Raw genomic sequence first — 26,343 nt, forward strand, 5'->3', positions numbered from 1 at the left:
TTATCTTTTTGGGAGCATGTGCCACTGACAAGCGGCATGGTTGGCGGCTGGTTCAGAGAGAAGATCGTGCGGCAAAAGCTTCCACTGTCACTTCAGACATATGCTCAGCTCGTTAAGGTATTGTATCAGGGATACTGTACTGATACATCTTTCCAGGGGAAGCTTCGAGAAGCATACATGTCTTGGGAAGCCTGCACGCGTGCTATAGGAGCCCTATATAAAGGGGGTCCAAACATCGGCAGAGGTATGTGTTAGATGTGATAATGTACTGTTGCTGCTACTATTCGCTACTTTGCTCTGCTTCCACCCATCATCGGTAACTGATTTGAGCGTCGGAGTTCCATTGTCGGGGACCTCTTCCCTTTCTCGGCACTGACACAGCTATATATGGTTGCAAGGTCTCGAGGAGTCAACACACGGTCAACCAAAGTGCTACGTCCCCAGCTTCCATCACCTCGACTATCGGATAGGATCATTTAGCAAATGAAAAAATTAACGTCATAAGGCACCCTATAAAAGGCCTAGAGCATGAGAGGAAAAGATATAAGCAAAAAGAAGAATACTCCATCCACCGTCCCCTCTCTTTTCTTCTCTGTCATGCATCTCTTGCTCAGCAGAATACTGGTGATAGCATTCGGGTACTCATTCAGTTCGTTGTGACAACTAGTGCTATGTGGAGACTCGTGGTTCACCGTTGTATCCTGAGAAACAGATGACTCAAAGTCAACCTCGTAGTATCGTCGGAGGTGGGCGAATCTACTTTAAAGACATTACGTTGAACACAAACCTCGACCTCTTGATTTTCGAACCCTAAAAAATCCATTCAGACTTGGCAATCGTGTGACTTCTCTCTCGACTTACACTCGAATTTTGGTGAAGTCAGCAGTTAGCACTCAACACTTGACAGAAACCAACCCTACTGACAGCTTGAGATTATCTGCTCAAGTTATCTTGACAAATAAATTAAATTTAATTTGATATAATTTTAATTCAACTAATTTTTTAAAACCTCTCATAAATTGTCTAACATTTTATTCCTACAAAACTAGTTTAGAATAAGAGTTTTATGATTCTAAGATTTTACATCATGATGGAAATTTTAAAATTTACTGTTTTATTTAGTTGTTAGAATTTATATTTTTTTAAAAAAATCATATAGTTATTAAATTGTTTTTTAGTTTTTAAATTTATATAGCAATTTCATGAACTTGTACTATTAAATTTCATAAATAAACATCTCATAACTTCTTCAATTATTTTGTACCTTTATTTTATTTTTAAAAGAACTCTGGTATAATATGCCAATATTTCTTAAAATCTGAAAGGTCTTTTAATATTGTCAATTAAACAAATCAAATAACAATTTTTTAATACATTTCATGATGTTTTTTCTGGCCCTAGGTAGTCAGCTCCTCTACAATTCACCCTCAACAATGGCGTCTCGATAAAAGATTTCCAAAATAATAATTCTTGTTCAAATTTTGGAACGACGAATGCTTTAACACTTGCCCAATTAAATTGACTTGACTCTTCCAGAGAGTAATTGCTAAGAAAGGTCTTCATTTGATTGTGCAAAACAAAAGACCATAGCATTTTTAAGGCAACGTTTTCTTTGGGACGGCAATAAGTAATTAAAACGAAGCTTCTTTATTTTCTAGTCTTCCTTTTAAAAACAATTCTATCTTGGAAAAAAAATTAAATCGAAAAAGCATCTCATTTAAAAATTAAAATATCTAATGTGGATACCTATCCAACCCAACATAAACTTGATATGATTCATATTAAGTCCAATGTGGGTCCATATTAGGGTTTAGAATTGATTTTTCTTTATTATATTTTAACACCTCTAGAGAAGTCAAAATTAACAATGAGCGACACTTTGGACTCCTTTTAGTCTTAGAAATTCACATGATCTAAAACGAATCCAATCGGACATCTCTAAGTCAATTAATGAATTTTGGTCAAAATCCACTAATAAACCTAGGTATGTCCGATTGAACTTATTTCAAGTTTTATGTATTTCTAAGACTGCAAGAAGTCCGACAATATCATCCATTGCTTATTTCGACTTCTCCAAGGGTGTTAAAATATAATTGAAAGAATCGACTTTAAGCCCTAGTGGCCCACGTTGGGTTTAGAATTAATCCTTCCAATTACATTTTAACACCTCGAAAAAGTAAAAATAAGCAATGGACGATATCGTTGGACTTCTTGCGACTTTAGAAATCCACAGAACCTGAAATAAGTCCAATCGGACATGTCTAGATCCATCAGTGGATTTTAATCAAAGTCCACTAATGGAATTAGACATATCCAATTTGACTCATTTCAGATCATGTGGATTTCTAAGATGGGAAGAAGAAACCCAACGATTTAGTCCATTGCTTATTTCAGCTTTTTCGGGGGTGTTAAAATGTAATTGAAAGAATCGGCTTTAAACTCTTGTGTGGGTTTGATATGAATCTTATTAGGCCCACGTTGGGCCTAATATAGAATCATATCAGGTTTGATATGATTTCATATCAGATCTAACGTAGGTCCACATTGGGTTTAGAATCGATTCTTTCTTATTACATTATTACCTACGGATAAATCGAATAAGCAATAGATAACATCGTTGAACTCTTCGTAGTTTTAAAAATTCACAGGACCTCAAATGAGTTCAATTGGACATGTCTAGGTTTCTTAGTGGATTTTGACCAAAATTCACTGATTGGTCTAAACATGTCTGATTATACTCATTTTAAGTCTTGTGGATTTCTAAGATTATAAGAAGTCCAACGGTGCTGTGCATTGCAAATTTCAACTTCTTTGGAGATGCTAAAATATAATAAAAAATAATCAGTTCTAAACCCTGACGTGAACCCATGTTGGGTTTGAAATGATTCATATAAGGCTCACATTAGACCTGATATAATTTATATCAAATCAGATCCATATTGAACCTGATATGGATATATATTAGGTCAATGTTAGACTTGATATAAAATCATATTAGGTTGAATTTAATATTTATGCATGTGTGAAAAGAGAGAAGAGGAAAGAGAAATGAAAGAGAGGAGAGGAAAGAGGGGAGAGATTGTATGGATAAGAGTATGGATGTAATCGAGTCGAGCCGAGCTGAACTCTTGAATGTTTGAGTTTGACTTGTTTATATTGAACCGAGCTCGAGTTTTATTTAACGAATATATTCATGACTCACAAACTTATTCGAACTTTTATCGAACCTAAATAAGGTTAATAAATATAAATTATAAATTTAAATATTCATTAAAAACTAAATTATATATTTTAATAAAATTATATGTATTAAAATTTATATGTTTGTTCTAATAAATAAATTTAATATATTTGTCTATTTTTATGATTGTAAAATCTATAAATTTAATATCAAAATTGTTATTTTTTATTTAAAAGTTGATTCATGAAATTATTAATGAATATGTTCACGAGCTAACGAGTCGAGTATTTTGAATCTTGAGCTTAATTTATTTATTTAAAGAGTTTTATTAAACGAGCTCAAATGAATTTTTATCGAATTGAGGTTCAAATAGTTCCTGAGTGACTTGATTTATTTATCCTCATAGATAGGAGAGGGGAAAAAGGAAAAAAAGTTAAATTGGGTAGAAAAGGTAAAATAAGAAGAGTACAAAATTAAATGGGTCATTTATTAAAGCAGTGTGCCATTTTAATAAATGAAAAATGATATAGATATAGAAAAAATCTTATGAAAAAAATATATATATAAAATGATGGATAAAAAAAATTAAAAATAATAGAATTTTTGTATTTATTATTTTTTTTTTTAAAAAAATATCTTTATACAGATAATTACTCATCATAACTAAAAGGCATTAGAATGAATGCAGACAGCGACATATGGGTCCCACATTGAACTAATAATCCATCTCTGGCTCCTGACCCCTCCATCCACCTCATTCAGCTCCTCTCCCGTGTTCCCACCCAGCGCTTCGCTCGGCTCGGCTGTAATGACGCCGGAGCAGGCCTGCCACCAACCTCCGTCGTTGTGCAGCCTACTACGCCGCCTGCCCCTTCTCATCCTCCCCTTCTCCCTCCTCCTCAACCTCCTCCTCTTGTTTCCGCCGCCGGTCACGCGGAATACTCCTCCAGGAATCGAGCCGCATCGGCTCCAGCTCCTCACCTGGACTCACGACGCCGCGGCGGAGGCCGAGGCGGTAGCCGCAGTCAACTGCTCCGGCCACGGCCGCGCCTTCTTGGATGGCTTGATCGCCAGCGACGGGCGTTCGTCCTGCGAGTGCAACACGTGCTACCGCGGCCGCGACTGCTCCCTGCTCTTGCCCAATTGCGCCGCCGACGCCGACAGGTACCTTAATTGAATCTGTCTCTGTTTTAGATTTGTCGTCATCTCAGCTAGTTGAGGTATGGAAAAATCATCAACAGAATCGATTGACCTGCATCCCAAACTTAACTATAGTACAATTCATCTGGAAAGTCAGATCAGATCAGGTGCGGGTTAACGGGAAACCAGAGAGAAGAGAGATAGATGTACTCGATATTGTTTACCTCTTCCGTGTTTTGAGGTAAACATGATTCCATTTGAATCGAGCGAGAGGTAGAAAATTGGACCGGATCCTCTGGACCGCATTTGCGGTCCAGAGGATGGACCACTAAAGATTATTAGTTCATTTGAATGGACCCTATTCATTTAATAGATAGGACCCATTCAAATGAACCAATGCATGGAGTGGTTCATCTTTTGGATAGCAAAAAACGGTCCAGAGGATCTGCTATCAGAAAAGTGAGGCAGCAGACATGCGAGAAAAAAAGTTTGGGCCCGAATTAGAAAATATCTCAATTATATCAAGTGCAGCATGGAAAACATTGCAAAATAGACTATATATATATATATATATATTTATATATAGATATATATATATAGATATATATATATATATATATATATATATATATATATATATATATATATATATATATAAATGATTTGATTTATTCAAATTTTATTAACAAATTTAGGCGATTTAGTAAAATGCCCAAGTTAAAAGGTACCTATTATATTTTTCATACTATTTTTTTTATTTTATTACTATTTTAATTATTAGCATGGAGTTACTATAATTTATAGAAATATTTAAATCAATTAACAAATCTAGAATAAGAATAAAAGGATAATCACTTTTATGGGGACTAGCTAAAAATTAGATACCTAAATTATAAAAAAAAGTTTAATTGACTGCTAACTATTGTAGTTGACTATTACAATGTTTTAACAATAATATTATTATCATATTGAGAATATTAAAAAAAATAAATTTAAATAATTTTCAGAATTTTTATGGAAAAATACATTGTATATAGATTTTTTAGTTGAGTTGTATTGATTTATTTTTATACATGGTAGCAATTAAGCACGTCTTAGTTGTTTCAATCCTATTATATATTTTTGAGATGAGAAATACGACCGACTGTTGTTTTAATTTTTTTTTAAGTATCCTTTTGACTATTCTATTAATTAGGTATGTTTTTTTTTACCATTGCCTACTTTTATATATATATAAAATATTATCATTTTAGTTAAATTTATTTAAACTTAATTAAAATAGTTTTAATAGGATCAAAATTTTCACATATTATTATAGTTGTCAAACAACATTAATTGAATCAACTGTTAATTTGAGATATTGATGATGGATCTCATAGATTCAAATCCCCAAATATGAGATTGGACCATTACCAGGTAAAGTGGGAGGAATGTAAATCGGATTGAAACCCTTATTCTCATTATTTACTTCAATAAATCTCATTTCTATTCCCATATTATCTTCCGCAAATCAAACACCCCCTTCTGTTCCAATCATTGACGAAGGGAGGTGTAACGTGTTAGCCTACTAAGGCTTAGCCGGGACCATTTTAATTTATATATACATAAGTATATGTCTGCCCTAAGGAACAGAGAGCTTCTGCTCCGTATTTATGGACCAGGGTCTTAATTTAATGTAGCAATAGACGGAATTCAATGGTCCCTATTTATCTTTCTATACGGAATTCAATGGTCCCTATTTATACAGATAGAGGTCATTAAATCTGGCTTATTACTATATTAGACTAGAGCCTTGGTCCATTAAATACGGAGAAAAGGATCTCTATTCTATTTTGGGCACCTAGTATATATAATTTTTTTAAATCTTAAGTTTTATGTCTTTAGAGAGTTTAGAGGATAGTATTTAATTTTTAGGATATAAAAACCTATATACACATAAAATGAGCCATATATCATTTCTTTTATATATATAATTGGTCATCCAATAAATCTTAAATTCTAAATCAAATTCCACAATCTTGGGCTGTTTTTTATATAGACAACTCTTAGTCTGAATAAATTATAATTGCTGACTTCACCACTTGTTACCATGCTATAATAATAGTATTATGATCATTTTGAGCACGTGAAGCTATTTTGATTAAATTTTTTTACTTTTTATTAATTGGGTACGATTATTTTGTTTATATATAAAGGTGATATAGGTATACTTTTTTTCCCCATTCTGTTTGTATTGCTACACTAATATTGGAATAAGGGTTTTTAAAATATACTGGAGTTTTATTATTATTATTATTATTATTATTATTATTATTATGAAGGCCTAAGAATGGTGGGAGATCAATAGTTAAGATGACGTGATAGTCAAAGTCAAGAGAAGATGACAGTTAAAATTGGGGAGTATGTGTCCAAACCGACCATTTCCTCTAAGACTTAGCTTTAGGGGTATTGCTCCAGTCTACGCCTGGTCGGCCCAAGCATCGGTCGACCCCAGAACTCTGCCCATTACTTTTTCTGGGCACTGTCCTAGTCTACTCTCAGTTGACCCAAGTGTCGGTCAGGTCCTCATGGCTTCACTCATCACTTTTCTTGGCCACTGCTCCAGTCTATTCCCGACCAACTCAAGTGTCTGTCGGTCCCAGGGCTCCACCCATCACTTTTCCTAAACACTGCCCTAGTCTATTCCCGACCCACCCAAATGTCGGTCGGACCCCAAGGCTCCGGCCATCACTTTTCCTGGGCACTGCCACAGTTTACTCTCTATCAGCCTAAGTTCCAATCGGACCGCAGAGATCACTCCCTCACTCTTCATGAGCATGACTCCCAGTCTACTCCCGGTCAGCTCTTGCGTTGGTCAATCCCCAGGGCTAAGTCCCTCACTTTTCATGAGCATGACTCCTCGTCTATTCCAGGTCGGCTCCAACGTCGGTCGATCTTCCAGGGTTGAATCTCTCACTTTTCATGGGCATGACTTCTAGTCTACTCCTGGTCGGCTCAAATACTGATTAGACTATTAATAAGGAACAACATTGTCAGAAAATCACAACCACCTATCAGAGAATAACGACTATTTGTCAGGGAATATTTTGATACTCTACCACATGCATACCGCGAAACCTTTCTTCACCCAATGGAAATTCGTCGTACATCCTTTATCATCGGACATACCTTGGCACTTGACATTCCTTGATGAATCATTATGGCAAAGGTTATAAAAGACAGTATAAAAAGGGAGGTCCACTCAGTTGGTCAGGTACGCGCATACACACGCATCTACTATCGTTCTACTTTTTCTTACTCTTTTCACTCAGTCTCTTTTTTAGAATTAAGTGTCGAAGGGTCTGTGCTAGAGATCTCTTCCTGGTTCTTGCTCTAACGCCCCCCGTGTGATCTCCCTATGGTGTGTACAGGCTCATGGGTATCACTTTCGATGTCTCCTCCTTGCTCACCTCGAAGATCTAAATGTTGGAGCAATCAACGTACCTTAGGTTTTGATATTTGACAAAAGTTTAAGTTAGATTTATTATTGTATTTGATATATGCTTGTGAGTGTGCATGATGCATGTACAATAAAGAAGAGTCCAAGTGTAAACTTGGCAAAGGAAAAAAGTCCAAGGATGAGTCTTGGCAGTGTAAGTCCAAGAATAGTCTTGGCAACGTAAGTCCAAGTGTGACTTGGTAAAGGTTGAAGTCCCGAAGTTACGACCTCTTGGCAAAGGAAGACCTGACAATAATAATAAGGTCGAAAGAAGCTCTTGAAGGTAAGGCATGAAGGATGAGGAAACATCTGAGGGACGCAAGGCTGATAGAGGAGGCTAGAAGACAAGGTCGAGGTTGTGCGGGTAAGGATGTGTGCATGAGATATTGTGCTCAAGGTAAAATCCTTGGTTTAGGGTTTTACTGTAACAGTCACTATAGCAGTCTACTGGTGTTTTCATCAGTCGACTGATAGCGAATAGAATGCCTCTGTTCACTCAACCCATGTAGAGCAGTCGATTGGTGTTTTCATCAATCGACTAGTATCAAGCCGTTAGCCTGTAATGGTTGAATTCCACTTAGGACAAGTTGATTGGTGGCGGGAGACACAACTAGGTGTTTTCTCCCGAGCTCTATTTAAGAAAGCTCGGGGTGTTTGGCTAAAGTTGACGAAATATGCTTGGTTAAAGTATATTAGAAAAGGGGATCAAAGGGTTTGGGATCAATGTTGTGGTGAGGTTTCTTCATCGAAAAGGAGGTTTGAGCTAGCCAAGGTTTTCTTGGGAATTATCCATCAACGGATCATGATCGTCCATCTTACGAACAGCCGTGGAGTAGGAGCTTTATCTCTGGACCACGTAAACGAGCGTGTCTTTGTGGTTTGCTTGTCTTCATTCTTCTTGTTTTAATTTAGCTTTTTATTTGTTAGTTTATTTTGTATTCCGCTGTGCACTAAAATTATAGGAAGTAAACGATTTGGGTGATATACTATTCACCCCCCTCCTCCTCTAGAGGACGTCAATGTCGCAACACTAAAGGCATGCAACGCATCATCGGGTCCAGAAGCCCTGTCCTCTTTTCATCAACATCCTCACCCTCTTCACCGGCCCCCCGTTTGACTCAGTTTCCAGACATGATCAAATTTAATATCGTTTGTGGCAATTTCACCGCTTGATCTAGAAGGTGAAGATGGAGGATATCGACAAAATCAACATGACTATGACACTAGAGGAATATGAGCTATTTAAGGTTGCCAAGGCACGGGCCGCGTCGGAATGACTAACCGCAGATTCTCACCCGCGTCGAACACCTGCTGCCTCAATGAATGAGCTCCTTGCCTTGGAGGGGAATCCAAAATTAAGAAGTCGTACGACTTCCCCCGGGCATTTTTCTGAGTGTCGAGAGAAGGATCGCAAGCTACCTCGTCTAAGAATTCGCCTCCAAGAGACACAAAGAAAGGGAAGGCTCCGGCCATTCAAGAAACGCTTGAACAACCTAGTGTGCCCTTCTCTAAAGAAGTGCTGGATGAAAAACTGCCCAGGGGTTTTAAACCCCCATCTATGGGAGAGTATGGAAGTAACAATGATTCGGAGGACCATCTTCAAAAAATTCCAAAATGCTACTCTGATGCACCAATACAACGATACAATAACATGCCGAGTGTTTCTAACCACTCTCTAAGGCTCAGTGTAAAGATGGTTCGACAGACTGTCAGTCAAATCTAGTACTTGTTTCAAAGAGTTCAAAAATATCTTCCTGCACCATTTTTCCAGGAGCAGGAGATACCAAAAGACTAATCATAATATGTTCGCACTCAAACAAGGAGCCACAAAGTCCTTGAGAACGTACATTAAACGTTTCAATCAAGTGGCGCTGGACGATCCATCTGCCACCTCTGAGATATTAATAAGTGTCTTCTCTCAAAGCCTGTCGGAAGGGGATTTCTTCTGAGCCCTCATCAGGAAGCTCACAAAGCAGTTCGATGACCTACTGGGGAAAGTAGCCAAATACATTAATGTGGAGGAGGCTTAGGCCGCCCAAAAAAAGGAAGTGAAGGTACCCGCTCTGACAGGGAAGGCCAATCGGAGGCCACCACCACCTCTAGCTCGGCCCAGAGATCCCCAGCCCAACCTTCCACCAGTTCGAGAAGCGAGAGTGGTGCAACGGGTCAAAGTCATGCAGACTCCGATTAGCAAGCCCCCTCGTGGGAAGCTTAATACTGCACTTACCATCGATCTCATACCCACGACACGGGAAATTGTTTCTAGTTTGCTCGGGACTCCCGCCGAGCGATTAAACTAGGCCAACCTCTGTCCCAAATCGCGCCTCAACTCTTGAGGTAGCAGTCCAATAACCCTGGCACCTCGGGCCACTCGACCAACCTATCTCAAGGAAGAGAAAGTTAGGATGGTCGGTTGGCTAGCAAAGGAAAGGAGCCAATGGATACCCGGGAAGAAGAGAATCGGGGAAATACCGCAATATGGGACATCGGCATGATTTCAGGTGGCCCCACAGATGAGAATTCTACCAGAGCCAAAAAGGCTCACAGACGCCAGCTCGAAATCCACGTAGTTGGATGCAATCAAGAGTGAGCAACGAGACCTCAAATCAGCTTTGGGCCTTAAGACCTAGACGGAGTGAAGCTCCCGCATGACGACAGGTTCATCATCAAGGCGATCATCACTAACAATCGAGTGACTAGAGTTTTCGTTGACACCGAAAGCTCTGTCAACGTGCTGTTTAAAAGTGCATTTGACAATATGAAGCTCGACGCAAGCGAGGTTCAACCAGTGACCACCACCCTATATGGATTCATAGGGAATAAGGTGCAATCGATTGGCCAAATTAAACTATCTCTCTATGCACTGAACCTTTAGTGAGGACTAGGAGAAGTACCTTCATAGTGGTAGATTCTCCATCTTACTATAATGTTATCTTAGGGAGGCCTGCCCTGCATGAGTTTCGGGCAGCTATATCTACCTTCCACCAAAAAATAAAATTCTTGGTGGAGAATCATGTTGATGAAGTAAGAGGAGAACAGTTGACTGCACGGAGGTGTTATGTAGATGTAAAAAAAATTGAAGCGTGTAAGGTCTAAAAAATCCAGAATGGAGGGGTGCACGCCATCCAAGGAGAGTCTCTTCCTCTAGCTGAGGAGCAAATTCAATAGGAGGAAGTGCAGTTGTACCCCGATCGACCTGAGAACATTACAAAGATCATGACCGACCTTCCATCGGAGATTAAGAAAAAGGATTGTCTAATGCAAAACTGGGACGTCTTTGCTTGGTCTCCTAAAGGCAAGTCCCAAAGATTGTTATTTGCTCCCACGAATCGACTAGATAGTTGATTTAACTATGGGGTGTAAGCTAATCTACATGTTAGATGCTTATCAGGGATACCATCAAATCCTTCTCGCACTGGAAGATCAGGAGAAGGTCAATTTCATCACCGCGGATGGTATTTTCTATTATATAGTTATGTCATTCAAACTAAGAAATACGTTAGCAACATATTAGCGGATGATGGACAAGATCTTTTGGAAGCAGATCAGGAGTAATGTTGAGGTCTACGTAGATGACATTCTCATCAAGTCTGCTCAGGTAGTAGATCTTATCGCCGACGTGGAAGAGACTTGGGCACCCTACGATAGTACAGGTTGAAGTTGAACCTCTTGAAGTGCATATTTGGAGCTAAAGGGGAAAATTTTCTCGGATATCTTGTCACCGAGTGAGTCGAGACCAACTACATCATGCTCGAGAAGTTGGCTTATGGGTTAGTCCTTGTCGTTCACCGCTTGTGGCCTTGCTTCCTTGTGCATTCAGTAACAGTACTCACCAACAGTTTGCTAGGAAGAGTTCTCACCAACCCTAAAGCAGCCGACCGATTTATTAAGTGGACTACCGAGCCGAGCGAGTATGATATACACTATCAGCCTAGGATGGCCATCAAGGGCCAAGCGTTTGCCAATTTCTTAACGGAAGTCCATCAGCCTGAGTCTAAGGGAACATGAAAATTTTTTGTAGACGGGTCCGCCACTCGACAAGAAAGTGGTGTAGGTGTTCTTCTCATATCCCTACAAGAAGACATCATGCAATTTATAGTTCGGCTAAACTTCCAGGCTTCTAATAATGAAGTCGAATAACATTCCGGGCAGCTTTCCTTGTCTAAGTCCACTTAACTATAGCCGAATGTATCTTCATAAGGGCGGAATGCCTTATCCTAGCCGCTTAAGGCAGACCACTCAACAACTAGATTGTCGAGTATTCATTAATTGGCTAGCTATAAGTCGTCGGACTCTCAGATGGTCGGCTATACATCGTCTGACTCTTAGGGGTAATCCAATTAGTACATTGGGATTCCGTAAGACTTACTTCCCCGTCGATAATAATAGTCCAAGGTGTTGGGATATGCCCGATGCGGTATGTGCTAAAACACGTTTTGTAAACATGCACAGCAAAAATAAAATAATAATAATTCATAAATTATTACATCACGGGCACCACACGCATATAAGGATACAACAAGCCAAACATGATCACATAATTAAATTTTTACGAAAAGTAAATTTATGCTAGGTGTACCTTACAAATGACCTGTAACGAGAAGGGAATCAACTGTAGCGACGTTGTCGAACCTCGCCTCTATTCGTATCCACGCTGAGATTCTCGAGATAACTTCTTGAGTACAAGCATCTCCTTCGGAAGTTACTAGCCATGAGCGAAGAAGAGAGATCAAGAAGAAGAGGAAGAGAAGCACACAAGGAAGAGATTTCTTCTTTGTGGTGGTCACGACAACAAGGGGAAGAGCTTACCCTTGTTAATAGCGGCAAAGAGAGAGGGGAGAGGAAGAGGAGTAGAGAAATTGGGTTAAGATTTTCCAAAAACCATATCAATATATAACCCTCATTAATGAGTTGGATTAGAAAGTCCAAATCCAACCCATTATCCCTTAACCAAAAATTAGCTCATTAACCCCTTGGTTTGGTTCACAACTAAACCAAGTTGGTTCATGACTAATTCATGATTAAACCAAATATAGTCCAACTCTTCCATAAGAGATGTGACCTATCATTTCTTCCATTGCGACAAATATTTCTATATTTGTCTTATGTATGGTTCAACCAAATATTTATCTCTTGATCTAAGAATCTTATTTTTTTTAAACTTATTTTACGTCTTTTAGAGACTTGTTAATGTTAGAGTCGTTTGGGGAGGGGGGGGGGGGGGGGGAATAGCTCGTCGCGCGTCTAGTTGCTTGCTTCTTGGTGATGATATGCAGCGGAATGAACTCGAAGCAAACTTATAACGCTAATACAAAGGATTTACTTGGTATCCACCTCAAGAAGAGGTGACTAATCTAATGATCCACACACGACACACTCCACTAATAAAAACACTCATTCTCGGTCGCAGCCGGAGGCGGAGAAGCCTCGTACAAACTCACACAATAATATACAACACCCACAAGAAGAAAATATAAAATATACAAATGAAAACTCTTTCTTCTTGTTTACTTGTTACTTGTTGTTGCCTCTTGAACCTTGGAAGTGTGACTACACTTGTCTCTAAGAGCCTTCAAGAACTAGCTGTGAAATTGTGGAGAAGCTCGCTGAGATCGTCGCTAAAATCGCACTGTAGTCGCTGGAGAGGAATGTGCGAAGAAGAAGCTCGCCAACAGCTATAACTTGCGCAACGGTCGGATCCCAATCGATTGAATGACTCTCAATCGATTGGGGAGGCTTTGAATCGATCGGCTGATCGATTCAGAGCGCCTATGTGCTCTCTAGAAAACACTTGAATCGATTGCCCGATCGATTTAGCCTCTATCGCGTGATTTCCAGCTTCCCAATCGATCGACTGATCAATTGGAGGTTTCAATCGATTAACTGATCGATTCAGAAACTCACTGTTTGCTCAGAAACTCTCCCAATCGATTGGGAAAGTTTTGATCGATTGCCCAATCGATCAAGAAGATTTCTGCACAAAATCGCGTCAACTAATCGATTGGTTGATCGATTGAACCCCCCCCCCCCCCAATCGATTGGCAAGTAGAAACTTTGTAAATCTTGAAACGGCCTTTGTTTCGCATCTGAGATCACCTCATTCCGATATCCGAGTCAAAAGTTATGGCTTTCGGAAGTTTACTACGTCCGAACTTCCTAGTTTCATGTCAACTTCCTATTGGACTTACAACCGCTAAATGTTCAATCAACTTTTGACCCATTAGGACTTTCTCTTTGCCAACATCTTGTTGGACTTCTGATCACCAAGTGCAGTCCTCCTTGACCCACTTAGATTTACCATCTCGTGCCAAGTGTCCGGTCCTCCATGACCCACTTGAACTTCCTTCCACCAAATGTCCGGTCACCCTTGACCCATCTGGATTTCCTTGTGCCAAATATCCAGTCAATCCTTTGACCTACTTGGACTTCTCAATACCAGGTGTCCGGTCAACCTTGACCCACCTGGATTTCCACGTGTCTGGCTTCACTCACCAGGTCTTTCAATCTGCCTAGTTTCACTCACTAGGACTTCTCATCTGTCTGGTTTCACTCACCAGGACTTTCACCTGGCTTCACTCACTCGGGTTTTCATCTGGCTTCACTCACCAGGATTTTCCCACTGCTTGACTTCACTCACCGGGACTTTCACCTGCCTGACTTCACTCACCAGGACTTTCACCTAGCTTCACCCACTAGGATTTTCCAAATGCCTAACTTCACTCATTAGGTCTTTCACCTAGCTTCACTCATCAGGATTTCCCATCTGCCTAACCTTCAGTTAGGACTTTCTCAATCAAGTATCCAGTTAACCCTTTGACCTACTTAACTCTTCTTCATATCTAACTGGTCAACCATGACCAGAGGGAAATTGTATCAACAATTTCCCCAAACGGACGATTGCATCTGCAATTTCCATGTATTGTCAAACATCGAAACCCAAACATCAAGACTTAAGCTTGAGCCAACTCAAGCTTAGTCAACCAGGTCAAGCTTGACCAAAAGGATATTGCATCAATAATCTCCCCCTTTTTGATGTTTGACAATACCTTTAAGTTAGGCTAATTCCATAGCCTCAACTTCCTTTAGTGCCAAAGTATGAATGAGGGTTTCCTTCATTCTCCCCCTTTCCTAGAGGGCAAACTCCCTCTTTAGGTAATGAAGGCCTAACTTAAACCCTACATTCTCCCCTATTGGCACATATCAAAAAGAACTCTCCCCCTGAAGAGTTACTCACCGTTGTTCACAACTTCACTCATTGTGTATAACACCACAATGAAGGTCCCATATCCTTCATTATCTCCAATGCTCACCCTTGAACATTAACCAATCCAACAATGAAGGTCCTATACCCTTCATTTATCTTCAATGTCTACCCTTGAGCATTAAATCTCTTTACAAACACAATAAAGGTCTCATACCCTTCATTGTATCCAATGCTCATCCTTGAGCATTTTTCAAGAGAATGATATACCACCTTCCATGGTTTCGGAAAATAATTTCCATGTCTTTAGCGAGTGACTCCTCCTAAAGACATGCTCGTAACTTCTATCATTGCACCAACAATGACTTGGAATCTCTAAATCTTTAAGAAACCCAAATTTAGAAGTTTTGAGATTCAAAACTTCAATATTGAAATCAAACATCAACTTAAACTTCTACTTAGTCTCCCATAACCAATCCATTCGTGTTTTCATTATGAAAACTCCCCATAAATGTATAAAAATGTGTGTCAAGGGGTTAAAAATGGTTACCTAGACTAAAAATGATTTAAAATGCTGAAATCAGGCTTTCCCACCCAAAATCAGCATTTTCAATCGATTGAAGTTGGGTCTCAATCGATTGAAACCATTTCAATCGATCCAACGATCAATTCTGCGAGATTTTGTTCGCGGAAATTGCCCTTGAATTGATCGATTGATCGATCCAACCTGGGTCAATCGATCGGCTGATTGATTCCGCGACGTTCTGGTCACAAAAAATACATTCTCAATCGATCGACTGATCGATTGAGACCTTCCAATCGATCGACTGATCAATTGGATTTCTGATTTCTTGAAATTCAATTTCAACGAAATTCAGAAATGCCGTAGAAATTCTACAAAATCCTAAAAATCATGAACATTGATGTAGACATTACTTAGGGTATATACTATCATGGAAAAATAGTTTTCTATGAAAATACTTCCTATTTTCAAAGATTGACACAAACTTGAAAACTTGTAAAAACTTTAATGTTTACTTCTAGTTTGTGTTTAATTTTTCAATGATGATTACTATCAAAAGATAGTCTTCACCAAGGTTTTCCAACGTACATTTAAAATTATTTTCAAAACTAATATCCAACCATGTTCTTTGGGCTCAATGCATATAACTTGTACATTAGCTTTCCCAATGATTGGAAAACACATAACTATGTGTTTTGATGAACATTAGCTTTCCCAATGATTGGAAAACACATAACTATGTGTTTTGATGAACATTAGCTTTCCCAATGATTGGAAAACACATAACTATGCGTTTTGATGAACCTAAAACTCAAAAAGAATGCACTAAATCAATATCTTGAGTTTTGTTCATCATCCTAACACCTCATTGTATCTAATGTATACTAAAACACATACAAGTCATCTTATGGTTCTTTGTGAGATGTAAGATTTGGTTTTGCCCTAAACTAGGGATCATGCATATCTATCTAGGAATTTTAGAAATTTTAGATATCCACCTAGGATGTCACTTGTTAGTAAAATACCATTTGTCCTTAATTGTAAGGAAATTAAAATAATGTATAATGATATATGACACACATCAAAATGAATAATTTTCAAAAGAAAATCTGCTATAACTACATGATGTATGTATGACATGACATGATATTTTTGTGTTTTTCATAATAAGCATGAATACAAAATATGATGTTATGACATATAATGGGCAAACAATCATGACAAGTTTTAGCATAAATAAAATATACCTAGATTATCTACCTAAGTATCCTTAATCCTTAGCTAAACCTAAAATTTATCTAGATTGCCCCCAATTTTCTTTAAGAAAATACCAAAACCCAACTTGATATTTATTTTATTTTTTTCCTTTTTATGCCAATGAAAATTAAATCAATTTCCTCAAATTATGGCACATTTTACTCTTCCAAAGAGTAAACGATAATCCATTTCATTTTCAAAGATTAACACAATAACCTTAAAAATGCTCTCCGAGTGTCAACTTCATCAACGTTGGGTTAACTATCCTTCCAATTTGAGTTGACACTCTCTAACCCATCTAAGGGGTAGAGAAGATGCTCCTAGGAACCCAATACCTATTAGTGCTCCTTGGATGTTTTAGGTATTCACTAGGGATAACTTCCCTTGATATCTTCCTAATAACCTTTCTAGGCTTCTTAGAAGCCTTGGTCACTTCCTCTAGGTCAACTCTAGGGATAGCTTCCCTTGTAACATTCTTAGTGACTTTCTTAGACTTCTTAGAAGTCTTAGTCACATTTTTTGTTACAAAGATACTCTTAGGGATAACTTCCCTTGTATCCTTTACTTGACCTCTAGACCTAAGGTTGGTTCCATATCTATATGGAACCCTATGATAAGATATTACATCCTTCTTAGTCTTGGGTTTGTATCCCAAACCTTTATGGTCATTGGATGACCTTTGATGTCTTAAATCTAGGTTATGCCCATTTTGGCCCTTAAGAAAATTTTTGATTTTCTTTAAGGTCTTTTCTATGTTATCAAGGTTTGATCTCAATACTTGATTTTCCATTATTAAATCCTTAGTTTTAGATTTTTCTTTAAATCCTTGAGCATTTCTATTTTTGGGCTTGTATCTACTATCCTTAGTATTTTTGACCAAGTAGTTATCTACCTTCCTAACCTTAGGTGAGATAGTTTTAGCATGATAGACAACATAATTTTACTTAATTCTATCATGCCTCCTATTTTCATGATAAATAGCATTGAAATGATATAAATTTTAACTAGCATATTTTTTACCATGATTTAAAGGGATAGACTCAATAAATTATACCTTAGGTTTTACCTTGGAAGCTCCTCCTTTACTTGTTCTTCCTCCTTTGACTTTGACCGACTTCTTCCCCTTTGGACATTGGCTTCGATAATGCCCTTTTTGATGACACAAGAAACACACAATATGTTCCTTGCTCTTCTTTATTGTGGGGACGGTCTCCTTGGGCTTCTCCTTGTCCTTTTGTGTCGGTTGACTCTTTTTCTTGGTCAACTTAGGATATTTGCTTTTGTAATGTCTATGTTCCCTACACTCAAAGCATATAATATGATTTTTATTTTTAATTGAACTAGTTATACCTTCATGCGTAGGGATGACACTTAATCCTCCATTTGATTTTGTTTGTGTTGTGGAGGTTGCCCCATCTTCTTCTTCACTTGACCCGGGAGTAGAAGCTTCTCCTTCTTCTTGGTCCGGTTTCAACGAATGTCTCTCCCCCTCAATCCTAGAGGTGGAGTGTTCTTCATCTTCATCTTGTACATGGAACAAAAAGTATGCTCCCTCTTTACCCTTCTCATTGCATTCCTTTGAAGATGAGGTTTCTTGGACTTCTTCTTCGGATGTTGAGCATATATCTCAACTTTCGAGTCCTCTTCTTCTTCCTTTTGGTCTTAATCCAATGAATCACCCTCTTTTGATTCTTCTTGGTTTGGTATAGGGGAGGGTTCTTCATGAAGCTTGGCCAATTTGTTCCAAAGCTCTTTGGCATCCTTGAATTCTCCAATTTGCTCCAAGATATTACTCGGTAATAGATTGATCAATAGCTTGGTCACTTTATTATTGACCTCACATTTTTGGATTTGCTCTTGGCTCCACTTGCTCCTCTTGAGAATTTTATCCTTTGAATTTGTTGGAGCTTCAAAGCCTTCCATTAGAGCAAACCATTGCTCTATCTCCATCATAAGGAAATTTTCAATCATTAATTTTCAAGAATCGAAGCTTGTGGATATGAATGGTGGAGGCACCCTTGTGTCGAATCCGAATCCTTCTCGGAATTCCATTTGAAGTTGAGCCTTGATGAAATCTTTGACTTGTTGAATTTCAGTGCTTCAACTTCTTCACCCTCTAGCCTTGTTGCCCCTTTCGACGATGATTCCGGTGAAAAACGACCTCACTCTGATACCACTTGTTAGGGTTGTTTTGATGCTAAAAGGGGGGGTGAATAGCTCGTCGCACGTCTCGTTGCTTGCTTCTTGGTGATGATATGCAGCGGAATGAACTCGAAGCAAACTTACAACGCTAATACAAAAGATTTACTTGGTATCCACCTTAAGAAGAGATGACTAATCCAAGGATCTACACACGACACACTCTCCACTCTCCACTAATAAAAACACTCCTTCTCTGTCACATCAGGAGGCAGAGAAGCCTTGTACAAACTCACACAACAATATACAACACCCACAAGAAGAAAATATAAAAGATACAAATGAAAACTCTTTCTTCTTACTTACTTGTTGCTTATTGTTGCCCCTTGAACCTTGGAAGTGTGACTACACTTGTCTCCAAGAACCTTCAAGAACTAGCTGTGAAAGTGTGGAGAAGCTTGCTGAGATCGCCGCTAAAATCATACTATAGTCGCCAGAGAGGAATGTGCAAAGAAGAAGCTCGCCAACGGCTATAACCTGTGCAACGGTCGGATCACAATCGATTGAATGACTCTTAATAAATTGGGGAGGCTTTGAATCGATCGGCTGATCGATTCAGAGCGCCTCTGTGCTCTCTAGAAGACACCTGAATCGATTGCCCGATCGATTCAGCCTCTATCGCACGATTTCCAACTTCCCAATTGATAAGCTGATCGATTGGAGGTTTCAATCGATCAACTGATCGATTCAGAAACTCACTGTTTGCTCATAAACTCTCCCAATCGATTGGAGAAGTTTTGATCGATTACCTAATCGATCAAGAAGGTTTCTGCATAAAATCGCGTCAACCAATCGATTGGCTGATCGATTGAACCCTCCAATCGATTGGCCAATCGATTGAAAAGTAGAAAATTGTGTATAGCTTGAAACGAGCTTCGTTTCGCATATGAGATCACCTCATTCCGATATCCGAGTCAAAAGTTATGGTCTTCGGAAGTTTACTATGTCCGAACTTCCTAATTCCATGCCAACTCCCTATTGGACTTACAACCGCTAAGTGTTCGGTCAACTTTTGACCCATCAGGACTTTCTCTTTACTAACTTCTCGTTGGACTTCTGATCACCAAGTGCGGTCCTCCTTAACCCACTTAGATTTACCGTCTCGTGCCAAGTGTCTGGTCCTCCATAACTCACTTGGACTTCCTTCCACCATATGTCTGGTCACCCTTGACCCATCTAGATTTCTTGTGTCAAATATCCGGTCAATCCTTTGACCTACTTGGACTTCTCAATACCAGGTGTCTGGTCAACCTTGACCCACCTGGATTTCCACGTGCCTGGCTTCACTCACCAGGTCTTTCCATCTACCTAGCATCACTCATTAGGATTTCTCATCTGCCTGGCTTCACTCACCAGGACTTTCACCTAGCTCCACTTACTAGGGGTTTCACCTGACCTCACTCACCAAGATTTTCCCACTGCCTGGCTTCACTCACCGGCACTTTCACCTGCCTAGCTTCACTCAACAGGACTTTCACCTAACTTCACCTACTAGGATTTTCCAACTGCCTAGCTTCACTCACTAGGTCTTTCACCTGACTTCACTCACCAGGATTTCCCATCTATCTAACCTCCAGTTTGGACTTTCCCAGTCAAGTATGCAGTCAACCCTTTGACCTATTTGACTCTTCTTCATATCTAACTGGTTAACCTTGACCAGAGGAGAATTGTATCAACAATCTCCTCAAATGAACGATTGCATCTACAATCTCCATGTATTGTCAAACATCGAAACCCAAATATCAAGACTTAAGTTTGAGCCAACTCAAGCTTAGTCAACTAGGTCAACCTTGACCAAAATGATATTACACCAACAGTTAGTGCGTGTGACCCAATAGGTTCCCGATTTATCTTGGTCGTCCATAATTAACTACTTAATTATACAACGATCATAAGTGATACCTAGTAGTACATCATGATCCCCAATTAGCCCGAAAATCATAGTTAATCTTAGAATTAATTTTAAATCCTTCACGAGGTATAGTGAGTTGTGTTTCGTTCCTTTCACTCGTCTTTTACCTACTTAGTTCAGGACATGGTCTATGTGTCTTGTCCCCACTAGGCTGACTACGTCACACCTAGCCCAAGTAATACTTCCTTGTTCTGCGGATTCAAATTACTCATACATGTGTACAAGAGTCTCGCACTCTTAACATGTGATACTTTGGTTAAAGACTTTGAGTAATAATCCTAACGAGTAGCAATAGAATATACGTCTCCTCGCAAGGAGCGGTGAAACACCTTCGGGCACTTCAACTTATACCCAATTATCCTGGGTCCACATCTCAATGAGATGCTTGCTCAAGTTGTCAAAGTATAAGTCTTCATAACCAAGATGACTTGTATACCTCAAATCGAAGGAAATTTGCACTCATGCTGCAGTAAGAACTTCACAAATATATCTATATATATATATAGAACGAAGTCTTATAGCGAGTCACTCCAATGAACTAGTTACCATAACCAGCATCCACATTTAACTCTCGACATCCCAATGTCTCCAGCCAGTGAGAAAATAGCTGTTTGACCGAACCAAGGAGTATAACCCGTGCTAGTCTTACAGAATTAATGATGTCCGAATACATCAATTCGACGACTAGGAAAATTTCAATATATTCATAATTGCACATGTAGAGATAATCACTAGTTATAATTCAATCACAAATTCTCTTATGCTATGAATTATATTACAGACATTCAATAAATGAGTTTAAGACAATCAAACATATAATATGCACTCAAATAATTAATCTATACTTATCAAATAAATAAATAGAAAAATTATAAGGCGATTGCCTTAGGACATCTCTCAAATTCTAAGACAAGATCCACTCGAGCTACCAATCATGGATCTCTTAGAGAAGATAGCTACCTGGACGATGTCTAACGTCACTCTTGGAGATAAGCCAAGTCTTACTACTTGACCAGCATCCAGAAGGACGAGGCATTAGCCCTACCTCGTGGGCGTGCCAATGTTCACAAACGTGTAGGAATAAGTGACACAAACACAGGTATCAAGGACAAGCCAATATAAGAAATAATTAAGTACAAGTTATGAAAAGTTTTACGCCTTATCAGGGCTTGGAATGTTGGACAACAAAAAACTACTTAAAAGTCGTGAAGGTTTTGTCAAGAAGCTTGCCCAACAACCTTTCGTGATCTAGAAAGTCCTCAGGAGATTCAGATGCCAGTAGACCGATCTCTTGTAGCTGTGTAACGACTCCTTCAGCCATGAATGATCATCTGGTTAATAGTGGTGTTGACTTCCAAGCCAAAGTCGCGGGAAGAAAGATAAGCGGTCTTCCTGGTCTCAAAGCAGTTATTCTCCCGCGCTCGGTAATTTGCTAGCTCATCCTAGGACTTGGCTAACTTAGATTCCTCCCCATCTAGCTCCAACTTAGAGGCTGCCACTTTAGACTACGTAGCTTCTAGCTCGGCACGTAGGGACTCCAGGGTAATCCTCTGAGCATCCATTTGCTATTACAAGTCGGATACCAACAGGGTGCTGGCACCAACTCAGCATCCTTCGCCGCTAGTGTTGCCAGGGTAGAAGTATGAAAAGTTTTCATCTCCTTTAATTTATTAGAAAGGTCCTAGGCTTCTAGGGTTTTTATGTCAGAATCAGCCATTGCTTGGACCTTTCTTGCATTTTCTGAGTGGAGCCTATCATCGTTGGTCTTCAGGACGACCTCTAGTTTCTGTGCCCTTTTCGCCTCAATATCAGCTAGTTCCCGAGCTTCCTGGGCCTTCTTCTCCACTACTCTGAGTAGGTCGGCCTATGTCTGAGCCTTTTGTAGGCCAGTCAGGTCAAAAATTTAGCTTGTAGATGTTTCCTGCTTAGTTGTTTGCCCCTGTAGGGCTTCATTCTCCCGATGTAGCCATGCAACGGGTTGGGATACACTCATCCTAGTCATTCAAAGCTGTGGAGGAATAGGATTAGCAACATGTTATATTCAGGAGTAGAATAACCAAAACTCACCGCAGTCACCTCTTGGGAGAATTTGTCTGCCAACTCCAGCAGCGGGCGATCCACCACTTTGTTTGTTGTGCCTTTCTAGGTCTCTGCTAGCAATCCATGCAGTCGCACCTGCCTGTAGGCGGGCGAGGGATCTGAAGATGAGACTTGGGCCAACACCTGGAGGGATGGCACGTTGAAAGCAGACGTGAATTGGAAGCGGCCTTTGGATGGGTGTGACGACTGGGGAAGAGCCTCTGAAGGTTGGACAGTTGGCGAAGGAGGAGGCGCCTAAGGAATGGAGGTGGCGGAGGACCTGCTCACTTCAGAGGCCACTTTCCCTTGTACTCAGAGAGGTGGGAGTGAAGCAACCTACCCAGGAGAAGCCAAAGAGGTCCTCGCCGTTGGCCTGGTACGCGCGCACACACACGCATCTACTATAATTCTACTTTTTCCTGTACTTTTTGTTGAGCGTCAGAGCACCTGCGTCAGGGACCTCTTCCCTGGTTCTCGCTTTAACGCCCCCCATGTGATCTCCCTATGGTGTGTGCAGACTCGTGGGTACCATTTTCGACGTCTCCTCCCTACTCTCCTTAAAGATCTAAAGGTCTGCAACGCATTTTCGGGTCTAGAAGCCCAATCCTCTCTTAGTCAACATTCTCGCCCTCGTCATCGGCCTCTCGTCTGATTCAACTTCCGGACATCATCAATTATTATTATTATTATTATTATTATTTAATAATTCTAATAATTAAGAATGACCTTTCTAATTTTTGGTCAAAAATATTTAAGAATGGAAGCGCAGAGGTCCCGGCCCACCTGGGCCCTGGGCGATTCGGGCCGCGCAGCTTAAAGTGATGTTCATGCTTCTAAAATGCTTTCAATTTTTTGTTTTTCTTCCATAGATTTTCCTTTTCTAACTTCCCTAGATTATCCAGTTCGAGTTGGAAGCCAATTCAGAATTTTTGTAACTGATTAGCCAACGACTATTAAGCTATCAGCCAACACATTTAATTTTGTTAACTGCTCGTGTTCTCAGCGGGGATCCACTATTTTTGGAGCCGTACTGGCAGCAGCACGCTGCGCTCAGCGCTGTCGTCGTCTCCGGATGGCACCGGATGAGCTACCGTACCAACGGCGACAACTTCATCTCCCTCCAGCTGGAAACTCACTTGCGCCTTCTCCACGAAGCAGTGGGAAACGCCGTCACCGACGGCAAGTTCATCGTCTTCGGATCCGGGTCCACTCAGCTCTTCAACGCCCTCATCCGCTCGCTCTCCCCCGACAACGATTCTTCATCCTCCTCCCTTTCCAACGTCGTCGCCAGCGCTCCTTACTATCCGGTCAGTCAATGTGTATCCAATCCAACTCATGCATTGAATGATGACACAAGCAGAGGAGATTTCTTGACATTCATCTACCAATTGCTACTCTGCTTGCAGATGTACAAGGCGCAAACAGACTTGCTCGATGGCAGAGAGTTCGAGTGGGAAGGATTGACGTCTGACTGGGCGAACGCATCTTCATCTCCGTCGCCATCGGCAAACTTCATCGAGTTCGTCACGTCCCCGAACAACCCTGAAGGCACCCTGAAACGACCCGTCCTCCCCGGATCGACAGTCATTCACGATCACGCTTACTACTGGCCTCACTACTCTGCAATTCCGGCTCCATCAGACGAGGACATCATGGTCTTCACTGATTCTAAGCTCTCCGGCCACGCCAGCAGCAGATTTGGGTGTGCAAATTGTTAGCTACAAGTTTGTGATCTGAATCAATGCATGACGGTATACGTTGTGATTTTGGGTTTCAGGTGGGTGGTGATAAAGGATAAAGGAGTGTACCAGAAACTTAACCGATATTTGCAGCTGAACTCCATGGGAGTTTCTCGAGACACTCAACTGAGAGTCCTGAAGCTTGTCAAAGTTATAATTGCAAAGGTGAAGAAACAAGATGATATATTTGATTTTGGTTATACGACGTTGAGTGAGAGGTGGAGCAAGCTGAACAAGATTTTATCTTCTTCCACTCGCTTCTCGCTCCAAAAGCTCCCTCCTCAGTATTGCTCCTACTTCAACAAGATCAGAGACCCCTCTCCAGGTCACCTTCTTCAATTCCACATCCATATATATCGATGTTAATTAGAACAGGTTTTTTGCATGCGGCTATATATTTAATTCACTCATGATCTGAATACATATATATAACCAAATTGCAGCTTTTGGTTGGGTGAAATGTGAGAGGGAGGAAGACAAAGACTGCGCTGCTGTGCTACTAAAAGCCGGCATCATATCGCGAACCGGCATAATCTTCGAAGCAGGAAGTCGATACACACGACTAAGTCTGATCAAGACGGAGGATGATATGGACTTACTGTTGCAGCGATTTGAATCTCTCGTTTCTCAGGAGGAGCCTGCAGTACTCGTAGCTAGCTAGCTAGCCTCATCTCTAGCACACGTTGATGCGATTAAGTTGATTTTATTTGTTGAATAATTCAGATCGATCAACTAGCACATATATATACATTCATAATCAAGAATGTGAGTGAACTCTGTTCACACAAGTGTTGGACATTTATTAGATCCTGCATTAGGAAAATTGTATGCGTTAATAATGTCAGATGTGGCATGTGTAGCATACTCAGTTTGTTTGTTGTATCGTATAATTAATTTATATATGCTTGTATTAAAGTTGGTACAAATCAGTGAAGTAAAATTAAACTGCAGCAGAGTGGAGTTTACTGTCTATATATATATATATATATATATATATATAATTAATGGAGTTCCAATGCACATTGCACAGGCCTCATCTGGTGCAGGCACCCACCTAATTATATTTCAGCAAATAAATAAAGAAACGCAACGTGGGAGACGTGCCTGGTGTTTCCAAGTACGTTCAAGTTCTCCATTAATTATGATCTCCAAACCCTGGAATTTATATATTAAATGGAAGTTGCATGCTCCTTCACGACAAGCTCCTTTATGTGTGTTAGTTTGATCAGCTGAATCCGGGAAACTCTATAGATAGACATTTTTTAATAAATCGAAAAAAAGAGTATTTTTTTTTTCTTTGAGTGGTAAAATAAAAGTTTCTGTAATGAAAATAGGTTTTCAGGCTGAAGATGCTCAGATTGTCTCTCTCCCTTTCAGATAAGATATGAGACACGGACTCCTTGTTCTCAGCACTGTGCTGAAGATGTATTTAATCGATTTCCACCATGTCTGGCCCATGTTTCTTTGTCTTTCTCCAATTTTTTTTAATGTATCACTATTGTTCTCCCATCTCCATCATGAAGCCTCTGTTAATCTTTCTTTTTCCACAATTTGATGAGGGATCACATGGTGTGCCTACCCACACCTCGCTCAATTACTGGTGTCATCATGCATGCATTCAGCTTCAAAGGGGA

General features: G+C 39.9%; 1 protein-coding gene across 1 annotated transcript; it reads left to right on the top strand.

Annotated features, from left to right (window-relative positions):
• The first annotated feature begins 3,920 nt into the window (after nt 1-3,920).
• Nucleotides 3,921-25,624, top strand: LOC121985731 (tryptophan aminotransferase-related protein 3-like). The gene is made up of 5 exons (XM_042539342.1): nt 3,921-4,345; nt 23,974-24,277; nt 24,377-24,672; nt 24,748-25,034; nt 25,153-25,624. Exons 1-5 carry the CDS (start codon nt 3,990-3,992, stop codon nt 25,368-25,370), a joined length of 1,461 nt encoding a protein of 486 aa, XP_042395276.1. The 5' UTR covers nt 3,921-3,989; the 3' UTR covers nt 25,371-25,624.
• Nucleotides 25,625-26,343: the final 719 nt, after the last annotated feature.

This window comes from Zingiber officinale, chromosome 5B (genome assembly GCF_018446385.1).
Source record: "Zingiber officinale cultivar Zhangliang chromosome 5B, Zo_v1.1, whole genome shotgun sequence".
Lineage (NCBI taxonomy): Eukaryota > Viridiplantae > Streptophyta > Magnoliopsida > Zingiberales > Zingiberaceae > Zingiber > Zingiber officinale.

What these genes read in the sequence shown, in the direction of transcription:
- LOC121985731 (XM_042539342.1), top strand. Translation starts at nt 3,990, where the DNA reads ATGACGCCGGAGCAGGCCTGCCACCAACCTCCGTCGTTGTGCAGCCTA. An exon ending in CCAGCGCTCCTTACTATCCG is followed by an intron (nt 24,278 to 24,376) that starts GTCAGTCAATGT and finishes CTCTGCTTGCAG; the next exon opens with ATGTACAAGGCGCAAACAGA. An exon ending in GATCAGAGACCCCTCTCCAG is followed by an intron (nt 25,035 to 25,152) that starts GTCACCTTCTTC and finishes ACCAAATTGCAG; the next exon opens with CTTTTGGTTGGGTGAAATGT.